The sequence below is a fragment of the Pteropus vampyrus genome, unplaced genomic scaffold (assembly GCF_000151845.1).
Source record: "Pteropus vampyrus isolate Shadow unplaced genomic scaffold, Pvam_2.0 Scaffold126, whole genome shotgun sequence".
In the NCBI taxonomy this organism is placed as follows: Eukaryota; Metazoa; Chordata; class Mammalia; order Chiroptera; family Pteropodidae; genus Pteropus; species Pteropus vampyrus.
In genome coordinates this window covers 694,072-711,104 of record NW_011888907.1, presented here as the reverse complement: position 1 = coordinate 711,104, position 17,033 = coordinate 694,072, and the positions used below count along the sequence as shown (strand labels likewise).

The following is a 17,033-nucleotide window of genomic DNA, read 5'->3' as shown; positions in this document are numbered from 1 at the left end:
CACACACACGGCGACCTCTGCCCACATTCTGGTATTCACTCTCAAGTCTTCTCCAGGCTCAAAGACACAGACTTTGAAAAGGTGTTTGTCTCTGGACACACTGCCAGCCCTGAACCGTCACATGCCAACAGGTTTGCACACCTACGCAGCTCTGCCCACAGAAAGGGGCTTCTGCCCACACTCTCCACCTACCTACCCGCTTCTGCTCCAGAGTCACACCTTCCCACATAGAAACCCTCCGTCGATATGTACTCCCACACACATGACAAGCGATATGTCCACTCCATAAATATACTGCTTCGCACTGTCCCCTCCTACGTGTACCCACAAGCTACTCCGATAAGTGATTCCCCACACATGTGCCTCACATGTACAAGAAACATATGTTGTTAGACATGCCACACAGCAGTCAAAACCCACACATGAGCATAACTGCACGCAGACAGAACTATCTACGCAAGCAATCCTCCAGTCTTCTCGAAAGCATGCATACACCGTGCACGCACTGACACCCTTTGCCCATGCCCATTCAGAAAAGCCACTGCATGCCAAAGGAAAAGCTGTCCCCCACCCCACCGTCCCTCTGGGCACCGCTGACTGCAGCAGAATGGTCACGGGGTGACTAGCCGTGGTGCCCCGGAGACTGGATCCAGCTGTTAACCCCGTGGCCAAGGGCCTGGGGGGAAGGGGACAAGGTCGTTGGCCCTGGTAATCCAGGGGGGCACGGCAGGCAGCATCAGGACCTTGGTGCCCCTGGCGTCTAGCCCCTGGCCACCCCGATTCCTCTCGGAATTGGCAGCAGGATGATCTTGGGAGGAAGGGCACTCACCTGGCTCCACCGGGCTCTGCAGAGGAAGACCTGGAAGGGAGGGAAGGGACAGCCCTCTGTGTGGATGGCCCCCCAGGCAGAGGGGCAGCTGCCAGACCCTGGGTCACAGGCAGCAGGGCTCACTGGCTCCTCTCGCTCCTTTTACGGCTGCCAAGAAGGTTTCTTCCATGCCCCGCAGGCAGCCCCTGCCTGCTCCGCAGCTCACCGCTGCCCCGGGAGAGGTGATGTTCCCAGCCGAGCGAGCGAGCGAGCGAGAGAGCGCAGGGAGACGCAAGAGCGAAATCAAAGCAGCGTGGAGGAGAGAGAGGCAGAGAAGGCGAGAAGGAACGGGAGAGCCAGACCGAATCTGGCTCCACCAATGGGATCGGTGGCTGCCCAGCGTCAGGTGACAATAAGCAAGCTTGGTCCCTGTTCGCCCGGGCTGGTGGGAGGGGGAAAGGGCAGAGGGTCTGGAAGGGAGCTCCTGGGATGTCCTCACAGGCAGAGGCGGTGGCTGCTCCCTTTCCTGTTCTTTCAGGAAATGTGCCCTTAGCAGAAGTCCTTCCAACACACCCTTACTTGGAAATCTCTCACTTGAATGCAGCCCCTAAACTTTAGGATTCTGGGAGAGGGGTGGGGCTTAGCCCAAGGGCTTTGGGGAGCTTAAGGCAAAAGTTCTGATGAAAGGGAAGGGGTATCTGTGCAAGGGCAAGATCCAGATCCGAGGGGAGCTGGGGAGTGTCTGTCTTAGTCTAGATCCTCTAGACTAGAGAGGGTCTGTCTTAGTCTAGATCCTCTCCTCGGGGCCTTTCATTGACCAGTGGCTCCATTTTCTTACCAACTCTATCAAAAGATATCAGACCATAGCCCCAGGAACCCTAGTGGTCTAGGGAGAATCCTCTGGCTACATAGGTGTCCCCAGGGGAAGAGCCAAGAGAGAGAAGTTGTGGGGCTGTGAAGGGTATGCAGAGCCAAGAACGTGAGGGTGAGAGAGACACACAGAGCTTGGAGTGTTTACATCCCAGCCAACCATCTGGGCTCAGAGGAGCCGAGCCCTGAACACTTTGACCAGAAGGGGTACTGTAAAAGCCTCTCTTATCTGCAGGAGGCTTTTCTATCACCAAGAAATGAGAATCCTCAAGGAAGAACACTCAAGGAAATTTGAATCAAGCAACCGACAGGGAATATGCGCCATGTGGAAAAGCATGGGCTTTGCGGTCAGACAGGTATGGTTAAAATTCTTGCTCTATCACTTTCTAGCTGGGTGACTTTGGACAAGTTACTCAACCTCTCAGTCAGTTTCTTTATCTGTGAAATGGGATAATAACGCAGGCTTATTGTCATCATTGGATGAGATCAACACGTAAATCACTCAGCTCCGGACCTGGTATGCAAGAAGTGCCCAGTGACCTATCAGAGCTGTTTTCATTGCCATCGTATTGCCATCGTATTGCAAGGAGTGCATAGTCTTTTAGGGGAGAAAAGATGGACATTTAGGGACACAATTAGGGAACAAGAAGTAGACAACTAAATTGCAGGTACAGGTAAGAATTCCGAGGAGGAGTCAGGGCCAGTTCCAGGGCACAGGTGGGGCCCAGTCAAGAGCAGACTGTGGAGGCAGGAGTGTGGTGGGGGTCTGGAGGGCTGGTGTGGGGACAGCAGACGGGGGACAGCAGACCACGCAGGCAGGCCCCAGGTGAGGGCCTCAGAGAGCCACCGAAGGCATGAGCTGAGCATAAGAGACACTCACTGAGAGGGACTCAGGGGCTGCAGGCATCGGCAGCAAAGATTAGAGCAGGTGGCTGTGGACAGAAAGCGAACAGTTCACAGAAAGCAGAGACGAGCAGAAGCCAATCCCATCTAACTGGGTGTGGAGAACCTGAGCAAGTTTGGTCGGATCCTGAACCACAGAATGCGGTCTGGTGTGTTACTCTGAGGCAGGATTCAGCACTCCCTTAGCCAAACAGGAGTAGGTCCCGCCCTCACACACCTACGCTGAGATGGTGAAACTCCGAAGAGATGCAAAACGTAATCTCATGGTTATGGCCAGCGCCAGACATCTGCACCAAAAACCTATCCCTACCACCTTCTGGAAGGGTGGCATGAGGAAAAAGCCAGTTTCTCTCTGCCTCAGTTTCCCCCTCTGTAAAAGGAAGTCTAGTCCCAGCATGTCTCTGCCTCTCACCTTGGCAGGATGGCATGTAGCGAGCCCATGAGATCATACGTCCCGAGCAGTGAACAATAACCCTCTGAATGTGCTTTTGTGAAGCTGCGTGCTGGCGTCAGGTGAAGGCACCAACCCTCTCAGGGGTTTTGCCTCTTCTTGCCTCAGAGGACTTCTCTGCAGATCACATGAGGAAGCACACGGTAGGAAGAAAGCATCACGTGCCAAACATAACTACCTCCGCGTGAAGCCAAACAACTGCCAAGAGGCACTGCTGCTGCATTTTTATCTCTAATAACTTTTTATTATGAGTAATATGTGATCGTGGTGAAACGAGATTTAATTCTAATATTTAAGAGAAAAATCAAAGTTGCTCATTTCCTCACCATTCAGATATATGCCTATGAGATATATGCCTATGAGAGATATACTTTATTAACAAAACTAGAAAGTATAAATACTGTTTTATAACCTGCTTTTCTCACTTATCTGTTCATTACATCGTATTTCTACAGAATCGTTTCAGCCGCTGTGTATGTTCTATTGTCAGGTGATACACCCTTTTTGGGGGAGCCAATCCCCTACTCATCTGTGATTAAGTTAGTTTACTTTTTCTCCATTCTAAACAACACTGAAATGAACATTCTTACAGCAAAATCTCTTGCCACACCTTAATTATATTTCCAATAAAATCTTAAAGCATATGGAACATATTTGGATACAGATTTAAACAAACTAAAAACAAAAAAAAACCCTATGTGGCAATTGGGAAATTTTAATATTAACTAGATATTTGATAATATTTAGAAATTACTAGCTCTGGTGACATTTTATGGTTATCCTTTTAAAAGGATTATCCTTCAGAGATACATTTTATAATATTTATGAATGAATGGCATGATATCTGTGATTTGTTTCAAAATTATCTGGGGTGCGAATGGAGGGGTAAATGGAACATGACCGGCACGGATGGATAACTGTTGAAGACAGTACATTGGGTTTCAATTAACTATTTTCTCCACTTTTGTGCATGCTCGAAAGTTTCCATATTAAATATTAGAGCCATAGGATGATAATAATAACAAAAGCATTTATTAACCAAGACAGTGCAAGGCATGTGATTCTCACAACCCTGAGAGATGGAGCCATCAACTCCATTTTGAAAAAGGCTGATGGTGGGAAATGAGACTCAGTCCATATGAAGTAAAACTAGATTCAAATCCAAGTGTGAGTACAAAGGCTTGTTCTTCATGGTAGAGAGATAAAGAGCCAATATAGAGTCTGAGGTAATAGAGATGAGGTTGTAAGTGAAAAAAAAAAAATCCACGGTCTTACTATTGCTTATGCACTTTGTAGACTTAAAATGTTTACGTGTATTTCCCATGGTTGAACTAAGCGTGGAGATCTCATTGACCAATGAATGTGTACACATCCAGACAGTCCAGAAAAACCTCCTCGTTCATTTACATGTGTTGACGGTGACAGGAGTGAGAGCAGTGACTGTTTATAAGAACTGTATGAATTTCTCACTGCTTATTTACTTTGCGTTTTTGAAATTATGTTGAGACCTCTTCCAACTCTCATCGGTCACCTGGTTTGAACTTACTAAAGAGCATTAAAGTAATTCTAAATACGGAAACGTTTCTGAGCAGTCACTCGACTGAAGAATATGGTTTGTTTGTTTGTTTGTTTTAGCTTTTTAAAAACTGAGAGATTTAACAATTTTTAAGACATGGAAAGATGCTGAATTATATTTAAGGACTCTGAGAAACTAGAGAAGAGACACTAGTGAAATGTTGGAAGAGCAAAAGAAACTTCAAGGGAAGATGAAGAACAATAAAGAAAGAATCACAGGCGAAATGAGAAGTGGAAGGACTAACGTGATAGAACCATGATCCTGGGATCGTCACTGAGTTATACCTGAAGCGGAACAGCATAACAGAGGAACTGTGGAACGCCACTGCGCACTACGTGGCAGGATACCAGGGACAGACAGACACACCGAATACACAAACCGCTACCATGCTGGAAAGGCTTCCCCCCACTCGCACAGTATTTGCCACACTTATTCTCTCCAGACAGTTGCATACAGAAGATCCGATAGAGAAGACACGTGAAAAACACAACACGAAGATGGCCTTTACATCCGTGGTGCCAAAGTTAAATTACTGATGCAACCCACCTGGAAACAAGCCACCCTTCTTTTTCTAACACACATCCAGATTCGCTACTTCATCTCACCACAAGCTGGAATTCATTCATTCATTCGACAAAAATTTATTGGGTGCTTGCTATGTATCAGGCACTGTTTCAGACAATGAGGATATTGTAGTGGGACTTTCTGGCGATGGGAAGAAAGACAAATAAAAAAACTTTATTAGGTGATACATGCTACACCGAAAAATAAATCAGTAAGTAATGATACGGAGTGTCATAGGGGAGTAGGAGGTTACAATTTTAAATACAGCCATCAGAGGTCTCCTTGAATAGGTGGCTTTAGGATAAAAAAAAAAAACCTGACTGAAGGGAAAGAGGGAGCTATGCAGAATTATATGGGAGAAGAGCATCCTAGGCAGCGAGTAAGAGGCCTTGAAGCAGAGCATACCAGATTGTTCTAGAAACAGCAAGGGGACCAGTGCAACCGGAACGGAGTGAGTGAGGGGAATGTGGTAGGAGCTAAGGACAAAGAGAAGGTAGGTGGTTGAAAAGATGACACAGGTCTGTGTAGGCCAGTCTAAACCCTCTCGTTTTTGCTCTGAAAAGGCACTGAGAAGTTTAGAGCAAACATGTAACCTTATGTGAAATGTTTTAATTATGCTGTGTTGAGACAAGACTGAGGAGACCCAGGCGGTAGCAGGGAAGCCAGGTAGGAGGATATTTTAATAATCACAGCAAAAAAAAATGAGGGTGACCTGGACCAAGGTGGTATTTCAGTGAAGGGGGAGAGAAGTGGTAAGATTTGAGATATGTTTGGAATAGCTGAAATATTAGATTTATGAGAGAACGACAGGAGTCAAGTATAGCTGCAAGATTTTTCACTTGAACTACTAGAGGGATGGAGCTGCCATGTACTGAGGTGGGGAACCTCAGTAGTTTGAGGAGGAAGATCAAAGTTTGGATGAGGACGTAGGTTCGAGATGCCTCGCAGACACCAAGTGGAGGTATGGGATAGGCAGAGATATCCATCTGGAGTTCAGAGAGGTCCAGACTGAGATAAGCACAAGGTCTGAAGCTGAGAAACTGGACCATTGCCAAGGGAGTTAAGCATAGAGAAAAAGGGAAGAGTTCCAAGAACTGAATTCTAGAGCTCTCCAATGTTTAAAGCTCAAAGAGGTGAGGAAGAATCCCAACTAAATGGCCCGCAAATGATGCAAACAAATGAGGACAAATTACTCATAAAGAACAAGTAATAGCTTGAACTTGGATAGGATTCTCATACCACACATTCCTCTTATTCTACTGATATGTATTCAAAACAGTCTCTCATTCATTTAGTATTTGCAACATCCATCAAGAATTCACAGGAACAGGCTTTCGATAGAATCTGCTTATATCTTCTGAAATCTGCACTTAGACCCAGAAAACTATATTTGTTCTTAAGAGTTTGATTATAATTTCACTAAGCTATCAGAAAAGAATGAGATTATGGTTTTTACTATTAAATACGTAAAAATGCAATAAACAAATTAAGATCTGCTAGAATCACAGATGTGATTACACAGGGTTCAGCTAGCAATGATTTACAAGTTTCTTTTGAATCTACATAAAAGAGTGAACACTCTTTGGGAGAAAATATAGAGGGAGGTGTTGGAGCAAGTTAAGAAATAAATAGAATGGTGCCGAAAGTAATTAGCCTAATGAGAGAGAAGGTTGGAGAAGCTTCTTAAAAGGAAATTATAATAATCATTGTCAGAAAGTAATTCCCCAAATGTTAAAGGTGGAAGACTTGATTTAAGTTTTCTCTCCTCTTGTCCTTTTGGGGTGAAGCATATTAGCAGAAGCCTTTTTGAAAGCAGTTTAGCAATATGGATAAAGAAACATAAAATACGCATGTTCAAAATGGCATAGACACTGTGGAAACAGTTTGGCAGTTTCTTATAAAACTAACCATACAACTACCATTCGACCCAACAGTTGCACTCTTAGACATTTATTTATTCCAGAGAAATGAAAACCCATGTTTACACAGAAATCTGTACACGTATGTTCATAGCAGTTTTATTCATAATAGCCCAGATGTCCTTCAAAGGATGATTACACAAAGCATGGGTACTCAGTAATGAAAGGGAAGTAGTGATCAACGCAACAACTTAATCTCTAGGGAATTATGCTCCATGAAAAAAGCAATCCCAAGAAATCACATACTGTGTGAGTCTATCTTTAAATGATTTCCACTTTTGAAATAATAAAAGTATAAATAGGGAGACTAGCAGTTGCCAGGGGTGGTCGGAAGGGAGGAAGGTATGGCTACTAAAGGGCAGCTAGAGAGATCCTTGTGATGGAAATGTCCTCTATTTTGACTATCATTGTCAATATTCTGGTTGTGACATAGTATGACAGTTCTGCAATATGTTACTATTGAGGGAAACTGAGTGAAGGGTACTTGGGAATCTCTGCATTGTATTTTACAACTGCATGTGTGTCTACAATTATCTCAAAACAAAAAATGTTCTTAAAAAAAAGTATGTCTTCTTTTAGTCAGTTATCACGTCTGGAAATTTGTCCTAGGGATACAATCTAAAAGAATAAAAAACGTTAAATGCACCAGATGTTCACTACAGCGTTATTTACAACAGGGAAAAGAAACGATCCAAGTGTCCAAACAGAAAAAGTTAGACAAATCATGACATAGCCACTTGAGAATTAAGCAGTCTTTTGATGCAGCAGCCAAGAAATGTTATTTGAAAAGGGAGGATCCAAAATTGTAGTACAATACAACAGCTCCGTGAAGGGGACTGGAATATATTACAAAAGTTTCAAGAGTATTCCACGTGGAATTCTAGCAGAAATGTTTTCCTTCTCTCAAACTTTCCGTAATGTTGTTACATGGTTTTTACATGGTTTGGGAATGAGGGTGGGGGAAATAACAGTAAAGGGCATTTTTTGTTAAATTACAAATGCTTGAGTCACAATAAGTTCTTTAAATTCGTCCCTCCTGCAGCCCGCAGTCTTGAGCCCAGCGCTGGTACCATTAGACACCCGGTTGGTCCGCTGGTGCTGCTCCAGAGCTGTATGCACAAACCCCAATCCAAGAACCCCCCAGAAGTCCAGGAAAGGGACTCCGAGCGAGGGCAAGACCGCTGGCGGGTGGTACACTGACTGCACCAAGGTCACCATCGAGTCGGCAGCCGCAGCTCGGCCTGGCTAGGGATCCCCCGACTCTGAGTCGGGGTCTCGCTCTCTGTCCGCCCCAACCCGAGCCGCGACCGCACTGCCCCAGAGCCCCTTCGCGGAGAAGCCCCACAAAGTGACGGCCGCCAAGGCCCCAAGACCCAGAGATAGGCATCTCCGCCGCCCCGCGTCGGGCTAAGACCCTCCCGAGCGCTGCACGGTAGCATAACTAGGACCAGACCCCTCTTCCTTTTTCGCCCTCTCAACCCAGCTTTTCCCGACTCCGGGAAGAACCGGGAAGAGAAGGCGGAGGCGAGCGGGGCGCCGCCGGATAAATACTGTGGCCGGCCCCGCCCACCGACCTCACTTCCGCCTCGCGGCAAGATGGCGGCGCCCGGGCCCCGCCACGCAGACTTCCGCCTGGTGCTGAGACCCAGGGCCAGCTGTGTGTCGCGCCGGAGCTGAAGTCGGAACGCACGCGGTGTGGAGCCGCAGCTTGGGTGCGTTGGTGTGCGTCCCCGCCTCGTGCCTGGCCGGGGCCTGGGGGTAGGGTGCGCCAAGGGCTCTGGCCGGGTGGTTCCGGGAGTCGCCACGTGGGAGGGGAGGAGCTGAGACGCCGCGGGAGAGACGCACTGACTTAGGGGCGGACAGCCAGGTGGGTGGGGTTCCGCCTAGGGTCCGCATGTCCGTCCCCTCTACTGACTTTGTCCCTTTCCACTTCTCTCCCAGGCAACATGTCGGAAGGAAACGCCGCGGGCGAGCCCAGCGCTCCGGGGGGGCCCCGACCCCTCCTCTCTGGGGCCCGGGGGCTTATCGGGCGGCGGCCGGCTCCTCCCCTCACCCCGGGCCGCCTTCCCTCCATTCGCTCCAGGGACCTTACCCTCGGGGGAGTCAAGAAGGTACTTAGCTATCTTGAATTCCAGGCCCCTAGGGTTCAACTGATGTTCTCGTAGGGTCTACCATGTGCTAGGCGTGGCGTTGGGTCTCACAGATCTCTTCCCCAGACTTTTACCTACAAATTCTGGGGAGCCTGTTTTATCTTCAGGTCTAGATGTTGGATACAAGCTGTTGACATGGTTCTCAGCGTTGGCTGAAGGGCAGAGAATCCTCATTAGATCAACAACATCTTGAGCAATGCTTATTTTTTATATGTTTTAGACACCTTTAAGAAACTCATGAAAGTCATGAGAGTATACACTTTGCCTGCAGTTTTAGAGAGTTCTGAATTCGCCATGGATCTCAATGTGCAAACCTATGATCTAGAGTAGAATGAATCTTAGGAATGGCATTAGATGCTCTGTTTCTCTCCTATTATGTTTATGACTATAGATATAAAGAGTAGCCCAGAAAGCGGGGAGGTAAGGGGAATGACAAGCATTAAACAGCCAGTTTTTAAAGGCTTAAGTTTGCCTAGGGAAATTCTGGTGGCAGTCTAACCCATCATCTGTTTGCCTTTCAGAGGGCAGAAGCTGAGGCTGCTAGTTTAAATGGTTTTTGGTGCCCCTTCTGTGTGTAACTCTGCTGTCATCATGACATGACTTTCCTCCTTTTCAAGCTTGAGTTTATCACTATAAATCTTTGACAACAGTGTGGAATGTGCAGAAGAGATCCATGGTCTCGGTCCATAGAAGATGCCCTTTGGGAGTTTTTCTTTTCCTCTGTACTTTGGGTTCAGAATTTACCAAATCAGTGACTCCTGTATTTTACTTTCAGAAAACCTTCACCCCAAATATCATCAGTCGGAAGATCAAGGAAGAGTAAGTAGCTAGGCCTTCTGAGTACTTCCTCCATATTTACTTACTCTGAATTTGTGCATTTTGAGAAATAACTAGGTATGTAGCTCAGAAATTTATATTGGTGTATTTAGTTCTTTTCACTGGTGATTGTCAACTCTGGCTTCCAGGTGATTCTAATGTGCAAGCTTTGAAAAAATACTGATGCCTGGGAGTCTGTCCCAGAAGTTGTGCTTTAACTTGTTGCAATGAAACAGTGATTATCTTTTACAGCCAGAGTTGACAGTCACTAGTTTAGACAGAGATATATCAGGTTTTCCCTTAAGTTGTTTTGAATTACAGCCTTCCTGCTTTCAGTCAATACAAAAAATCCACATTTGGGGGCAATCTCAATAATTTAATTTTTGAGTGATAGTTCCAATATATACTCTCAAACAAGAAGATAAAGTAAAGCCAACTGAAAGGACTACCCCATCAAGGAAGTGAAAAAGGTACTAAGGATTGGGTTCTGTTTCCTATGAGGTAGTTATTTGCTCAGGTGGAATAGAGTGATGTGAGAGAATAAGACCAGTTCTCTGAGGCAGGGCGAGTGGTTTCCCTTAACTCATTCTCTTTGACAGGCCCAAGGAAGAAGTAACCATCAAGAAGGAGAAGCGTGACAGAGAGAGAGACCGACAGCGAGAGGGGCATGGACGGGGCCGGGGTCGCCCAGAAGTGATCCAGTCCCACTCCATCTTTGAGCAGGGCCCAGCCGAAATGATGAAGAAAAAGGGTACAGAGCTGCCGAGGAGGAAGGGCTCAGTGGATTTCAGTTCAGACTGCCTGAAAGAAGGGCAAAGGCAGTGGAATTCCCCTGCTCCCAGTTTAGTTTTCCTTGCTTTTGGCCCCTTCCTTACCCCTGATGAGCTGGTTTTTTCCTACAGGGAACTGGGATAAGACAGTGGATCTGTCGGACATGGGGCCCTCTCATATCATCAACATCAAAAAAGAGAAGAGGGAGACGGATGAAGAAACAAAACATATCCTGCGCATGCTGGAGAAGGATGATGTAGGTGCCAGCATGCTGTGGGGAACAGCCCTTCTTTGCAGCTGTGGAAAGGGCCTCTGGGAGCCAGGGTTGGGGGAAGAAGAGCTCTCTGATGTCCTGGAAGCCTGGTGAGCAGCAGGCTTCAGTTTGAAAGGGGCTAAGATGAACTGCAGTCCAGTTATGTGTGTATGCTAGCCATGCCATGTGACCCCGTCTCTTCTTTGGCAGTTCATTGATGACCCCGGGCTGAAGAATGACACCCGAAACATGCCTGTGCAGCTGCCGCTGGCTCACTCGGGGTGGCTGTTTAAAGAAGAGAACGAAGAACCAGATGTTAAGCCTTGGCTGGCTGGCCCCAAGGAAGAGGACATGGAGGTGGATGTGCCTGTTGTGAAAGGTACTCTGTGCCAGTTAACATCTCGTTTCCTTTTCTGTGGCTGCCCTCCACCAGGAACGCCCTTCCCCAAGAATGAGCCTCTCAGACTGCTGCTGATAAACAGGTCCCATTCCATCCCAGCTGTAAAATGTGTGGCCTGAACAAAGACACCAAAGCCTCACACTCACAGAGTTCACGCTGACATGTACCTGTTGGCTCAGCCTCAGTTATCTTTTGATAAGTCACACAACTCCTGGATCCCTCTTCCCAACCAATGAATGCTTCCCTCCAGCTTCATGGCTGAGTGACAGTGGAGCAGGTGCGGGTGAAGGTATGGGTACAATGAGATGGCGTAGAGGGTGGCCACTTGATAGCCCTTCCACTTGTGTTACCTTGGACAGTGAAAGAGGAGCCACGAGATGAGGAGGAGGAGGCCAAGATGAAGGCTCCTCCCAGAGCAGCCAGAAAGACCCCCGGCCTCCCGAAGGACGTGTCTGTGGCAGAGCTGCTCAGGGAGCTGAGCCTCACGCAGGAGGAAGAGCTTCTGTTCCTCCAGCTGCCAGACACGCTCCCTGGCCAGCCACCGACTCAGGACATCAAGCCTATCAAGACAGAGGTGCAGAACGAGGATGGACAGATGGTGGTTATGAAGCAGGAGAAAGACCGGGTACGCGCAGGAGTGAGGTCTGTGAAAATGCAGGGGGGCCAGGGAGTGAAGCAGCCACCTGTAAGGTGAAGCAAAGATGCGCCACTCAAGCCAAAACGCAAGAGTGATCCGCAGTTGTTCTTTCTTCCCGTAAGGGCTTTGGGGCTTTATACTTGAACCCCAATAATGTATCTGTTTACTTTTTATAATGAAATATTTTGAACATGTACAAATGAGAGAACATACACTGTCATGCGCCATCACCCAGTTCAGCAGTTATAGATAATTTGTCCACTTGTTTATATGTTCACTGTGGATCTTGTTTTTTAACCAGTGGCAGGCAGCCCTAGGAAAAGGCCCTCTTGGGGAAGCTCATGCCAACTTTTGCTGCTCCTTTCCTTTGGGAAAGGGTTTGTTCATGAAGGATGGAGGAAAAAGCTCCTTACCCCGTTTCCATCCTCGAATCTCTTCACAGGAAGCCAGGCTGGCAGAGAACATTTGCACCCTGGCTGACCTGACAGAAGGTCAGGTTGGAAAGCTGCTCATCCGCAAGTCGGGAAAGGTGCAGCTCCTCCTGGGCAAGGTGACTCTGGACGTGACAATGGGAACCGCCTGCTCTTTCCTGCAGGTGAGAGCCTGTAGGGTCAGGGCAGAGGCTCTTTCAGAGATCAAAGAGTATTGACAGATCAGTGCTTAATAAGGGAGGAGACTTCTCCGGATTGTCACGTTAAAATTAGGATCTAGTGATGGCTGTGTGGTTTTGGTTCTCATCACCTTCTTTGTTGATTGGCAGGAGCTGGTGTCTGTGGGCCTTGGAGACAGTAGGACAGGAGAGATGACAGTCCTGGGACACATAAAGCACAAACTTGTATGTTCTCCCGATTTTGAATCCCTCTTGGATCACAAACACCGGTAAAATGAGCAGATGGAAGATGGTGGTGACTGTGCCCACGGCTGCTGCTTGCCCCAGACGTTTTGTTCTAAAATCTGTGCGACCCAGAAGGGGCCTGTTAGCCCACCCACTCCAGCCTTTGGCAGCCATTGTCCCACTTTTCCCCACAGGGCCCACGTGGCTCCCTCCCACAGCAGCTGACCTTCCCACAGCATAGATAATGCAGGTCCTTGCTGCTGGGGGACTCGTCCCTTCTATTTATTTTTTGTGTCTCATCTCTTCAACTGACTGCATCTTCCCCAGGTGGAGAGGGGAAAGCCCATGGAAAAGTACAGGTTCTGATTCATGGTGACTGTCTTGGTTCTCACGGTGGGAGGCGTAAGGACCGTCACAGCTTCTCTCTCACTCCCTCCTCCCTGAGATGAGTGTCTGAGCAGAGAATTTTTGTGTCTGAGGCTCGGCACTCAGTCCCAGCTCTGTCAGTAACTAGTTGTGTGACCTTGGACAAACTACCTAACCTTTCTGAGCCTCTTGTTCCTTATTTGATAGAAATGAGGACAATACCTACCTCACAAGGTTGGTGTGAGGATTAAATGGAACATTATAGATGAAATCTCCTTGCACAAGGCCAGACATACAAAGTAGGCGCTCAATAAATGTTAGTTTCCCTTCCCTTCGCCTGAGTCTGTTTTCAAACAAAATAGAGACTCCGAGAATCTCGGAGAAAGTAAACAGAGCTGCTTCATCCCTGCATTTTTACTCCACGTTGCATCCCCAGGTCTGGTGCTCTGAAGGGACGGGTTCAGGCCTTCTGTGCCCTCTTTCTCCTGAGCACTCTTAACCAAGTGCTTCCTGTTCATTGCTGTGAGGTCTTAGCTATAGGTTCTATCAGAAGTGAAGAAATCGGAGATTTCCTCCCAGCACCCTATGAATGCCTTTGGGTGACACTGTGGTCCCAGGACTCATTCCTCCCACCCTCACTCCTGCAAAAAGTAGCAGTACTTTTCCAGCTTGCATTTATGTTACTTCTCAAAAGAGAGATTAATACTCATGGAGAGTCATCACCACACTAAGTCAAATACTGCTGAAAACAACTCTTAGTAAGATAGAAGAGGTTTATTAAATAATGGCCTCTGACACTTGACAGATGACCCCCTACTTCAGAAGCTTTGAATTTGAGAGGTGCGATTCTGTCTCCTGTCCTAGCATCACCCAGTCCACCCACTCAGCTTGAATCCCAATCCTTACTGGCCACGCTGGCCTTTTAGTTCGTGGGTCTGCGCTCTTGTTTCTTTCTCTAGGTCAGCACACTCTTCATCTTTCCAATGTGTAGTCCCTGGATGGGGCGGCTTCTCTGCCCCCACCCCTTATTCACAAGGCTGGGGTTTTCCCTGGTTCAGCAGAGGCGGTCATTTTAGAGGTTAGGGAAAGCCTCTTGAGTAGTGTTTGTGGTCATTAGATTCCGAAATCACAGCTCCCTTTTCTGTGAGCTTGCCTCCGTTTAGTCTCATCTTCCTTCTGTCATGGCTAGGGTTTTTCCTACACTGAGCCTCTCAAGCCGCTTAGCCAAGCAGCCATGGCGGGGGGCGGTGCACAGGAGCTCTGTTGGGTAGTGTTGTTCTGTTCTCTTCTCACTGCAGAGGATTGGAGCGGAACGGTTCCTTGGAGACATTTACGTGGAAGTCCTGTTTGGTCCAAGGCTGAGCTATGAGGAGCCAACTGCTTTTTGTTCCCTGGTCTTTAGTGCTTTCTTTTAGATAGTTAATGTACTATGCAATATAATTGCAGTCTTCTCTTTTCTATTTCTGTGCCTCAAAAACATTCTTCTGCTTTTCTGGGCTAACTGGAAGGCTCTGCCTTGTTAGATGTTTGGTGTTATTCAGTCTTTAGTTCTTTGACTCTTGCAAGAAAGCTTGAGGAGGAGCATGTACCACTTTCAAGTTCACCATTTCAAGTATCTTGGGGGTTGAATGTTAGGACGCTGCATCAAAGTCCCCATGACCTGTCTCTGTTTTCTTGATACACAGTCTGGATGTCATTAGTAAAAGTGTGGAGGAAAGACAAGGCCATTCTGGTTTCTCGGCTGAGCCTCTGAAGCATATACATTTCTACCAACAAATCAATGCAAATGGGAGTGAAAAGCCTGAAGCCACGTTCATACATGAGTGCAAATGGGTCCAAATGTATTACTACCTGCATCTGTTTGTATGCATTTTCTTAAGATACCAAAAGAGAGAACTATAGGCTCGATTATTTTTTAACTATATGGTTAAGTGACAGACATGGGCTTTTGAGCCAAGATTAGGCTTAAATTCACCTCCACCAGTCACTTTGCGGAAAATTACACCTTGCCTAAGCTCAGTTTTATTTATTTTCTATAGAAATGAGATAACAGTAGCTTTCTAATAGAGTTGCTTTTCAATTAGAGTGGACTTAAATATTCATTTGGTGCCAGACAGAAAAGTGCTTCTATCAGGATGTGGTCAGCACAAGTAACAGGAAACTAGACTGACAGTGATGTAAGCAATAAGGATGTTTAATTATCTCCTGTAACAAGAAGTCTGGAGATGGGTGGTTGCAGAGTTGGGTGGTAGCCAAAACCTCAAGATTTTCTTAGATCCATTTGTTCTGCCATCCTCAGTGTTACAAAATAGCTGCTTCAGCTCAGCATCATTTCTTCACATGACAGCGTTCAAAGCCAAGCAGGAGACAAAGTAGACCGTCAAAGAACTTTCTCTTCATTGTGCTCTTATCAGGCAGGAATGTTCTTCAGTGGCCCAAAGAGACTCGTTCCTGTATCTCCCCGATAGTGCTGGGCCACCTACCCACCCTAAGACTGGGCACTGGCACAGATGGGTGGGAGGACCAGTTTCTCCTCTGGCACTGGGCTTCCCGATGCCTTACACAGGGTTTTGTTAGTAAGGGAAAAGCAGGAATGATAGGTCAACAGTCCATAAGAGTTGCCACCGTGTTCAGAAATTACTGTCTATAACAGTAATATAAAGTGTATCTAGGTAGAATTATATAAATGTTCAATTACCTTTTACTCTGTATAGACAAATTTTAATATTTTAGTGCACATTTCTTCAGACTCTAAAATTGTATAATATATAAAATGATATGCTATTTTATCGTGTGCTTATTTCACTCAAATATATATATAGTTCCTCCGTGTTAGTGAGCATATTGTACTTAAGCTATTTCTGAGCTAGCTGCAAGAATTAAAGACAGCGTCCTTTAGTCTTCCCAGACCTACCCATGTGGTCCAATTGAATTGGTCACTCAACCTCAAACCTTTCCTCAGGGCAAGATAATCATAGGAATTCTTTTGGAAATGTCTCTTGCATGGTACAACATAATAACAGCTACATTAGAATCCATTTTTGGACGATCAAACTTCCCCCCCAAAATCCCTAATTTCAGGACATTTTGGGTTTTCCAGTTTTTCCCTATTAAAAAAAAAATGATGTGATAAACAATCTTCTTATTAAATTGTTTCCAATATCATCAAGTATTTCTGTGGGATTCTTTATTAAAAATGGCTTTGCTGAGTAAAATCCTAACATTTTTTAATGTTTTGGATGGATACTGCCGTCCAGGCTGTATTCACATGCCCATCAACAGTGTGTAAGAGTTGCTCATGCACTTGCAAAATTAAATATATAATCAAGATTGTTTTTAAACTGTATAAAGGTAAAAAGATGCTGAGTAGGACGCCTGACCTGTATTTACGGACCCTTTGAATAGATAACTGACATTTTCCTTCTGACAGACGGCTGATGTGCGAAGACCGCATCACTCCCAAAGTAGGCTTATCTCCTTCCAAAGGCAGTTGTGTTTTTTCCGGTGTTGTTTTTGCCAGTTGTGTTCACAATTGTAATTACCTAATTCAATTAAATGTTGTATAAACATAAAATATGAGGGCTAAAAGAAAGTATATCTGGTGAAAATAGGATAAACATAATTTTATAAACATTATATAAATGGACAAAATATAAATGCTAAAAGAAAGTTCTTATTTCTATGGAAACTCAGGTAAATGCTTTGGAAAGACTT

General features: G+C 46.1%; 1 protein-coding gene across 1 annotated transcript; it reads left to right on the top strand.

Annotated features, from left to right (window-relative positions):
* The first annotated feature begins 8,652 nt into the window (after nucleotides 1–8,652).
* On the top strand, nucleotides 8,653–16,484 carry POLR3D (RNA polymerase III subunit D). Its single transcript, XM_011366662.2, has 9 exons — nucleotides 8,653–8,803; nucleotides 9,033–9,202; nucleotides 10,017–10,060; nucleotides 10,657–10,808; nucleotides 10,960–11,084; nucleotides 11,292–11,460; nucleotides 11,841–12,106; nucleotides 12,561–12,713; nucleotides 12,879–16,484. The coding sequence occupies exons 2-9, from the start codon at nucleotides 9,038–9,040 to the stop codon at nucleotides 12,999–13,001; spliced, it is 1,197 nt and encodes a 398-aa protein (XP_011364964.1). The 5' UTR covers nucleotides 8,653–8,803; nucleotides 9,033–9,037; the 3' UTR covers nucleotides 13,002–16,484.
* Nucleotides 16,485–17,033: the final 549 nt, after the last annotated feature.

What these genes read in the sequence shown, in the direction of transcription:
- POLR3D (XM_011366662.2), top strand. Translation starts at nt 9,038, where the DNA reads ATGTCGGAAGGAAACGCCGCGGGCGAGCCCAGCGCTCCGGGGGGGCCC. An exon ending in AGTCGGAAGATCAAGGAAGA is followed by an intron (nt 10,061 to 10,656) that starts GTAAGTAGCTAG and finishes TCTCTTTGACAG; the next exon opens with GCCCAAGGAAGAAGTAACCA. An exon ending in GGATGTGCCTGTTGTGAAAG is followed by an intron (nt 11,461 to 11,840) that starts GTACTCTGTGCC and finishes TACCTTGGACAG; the next exon opens with TGAAAGAGGAGCCACGAGAT.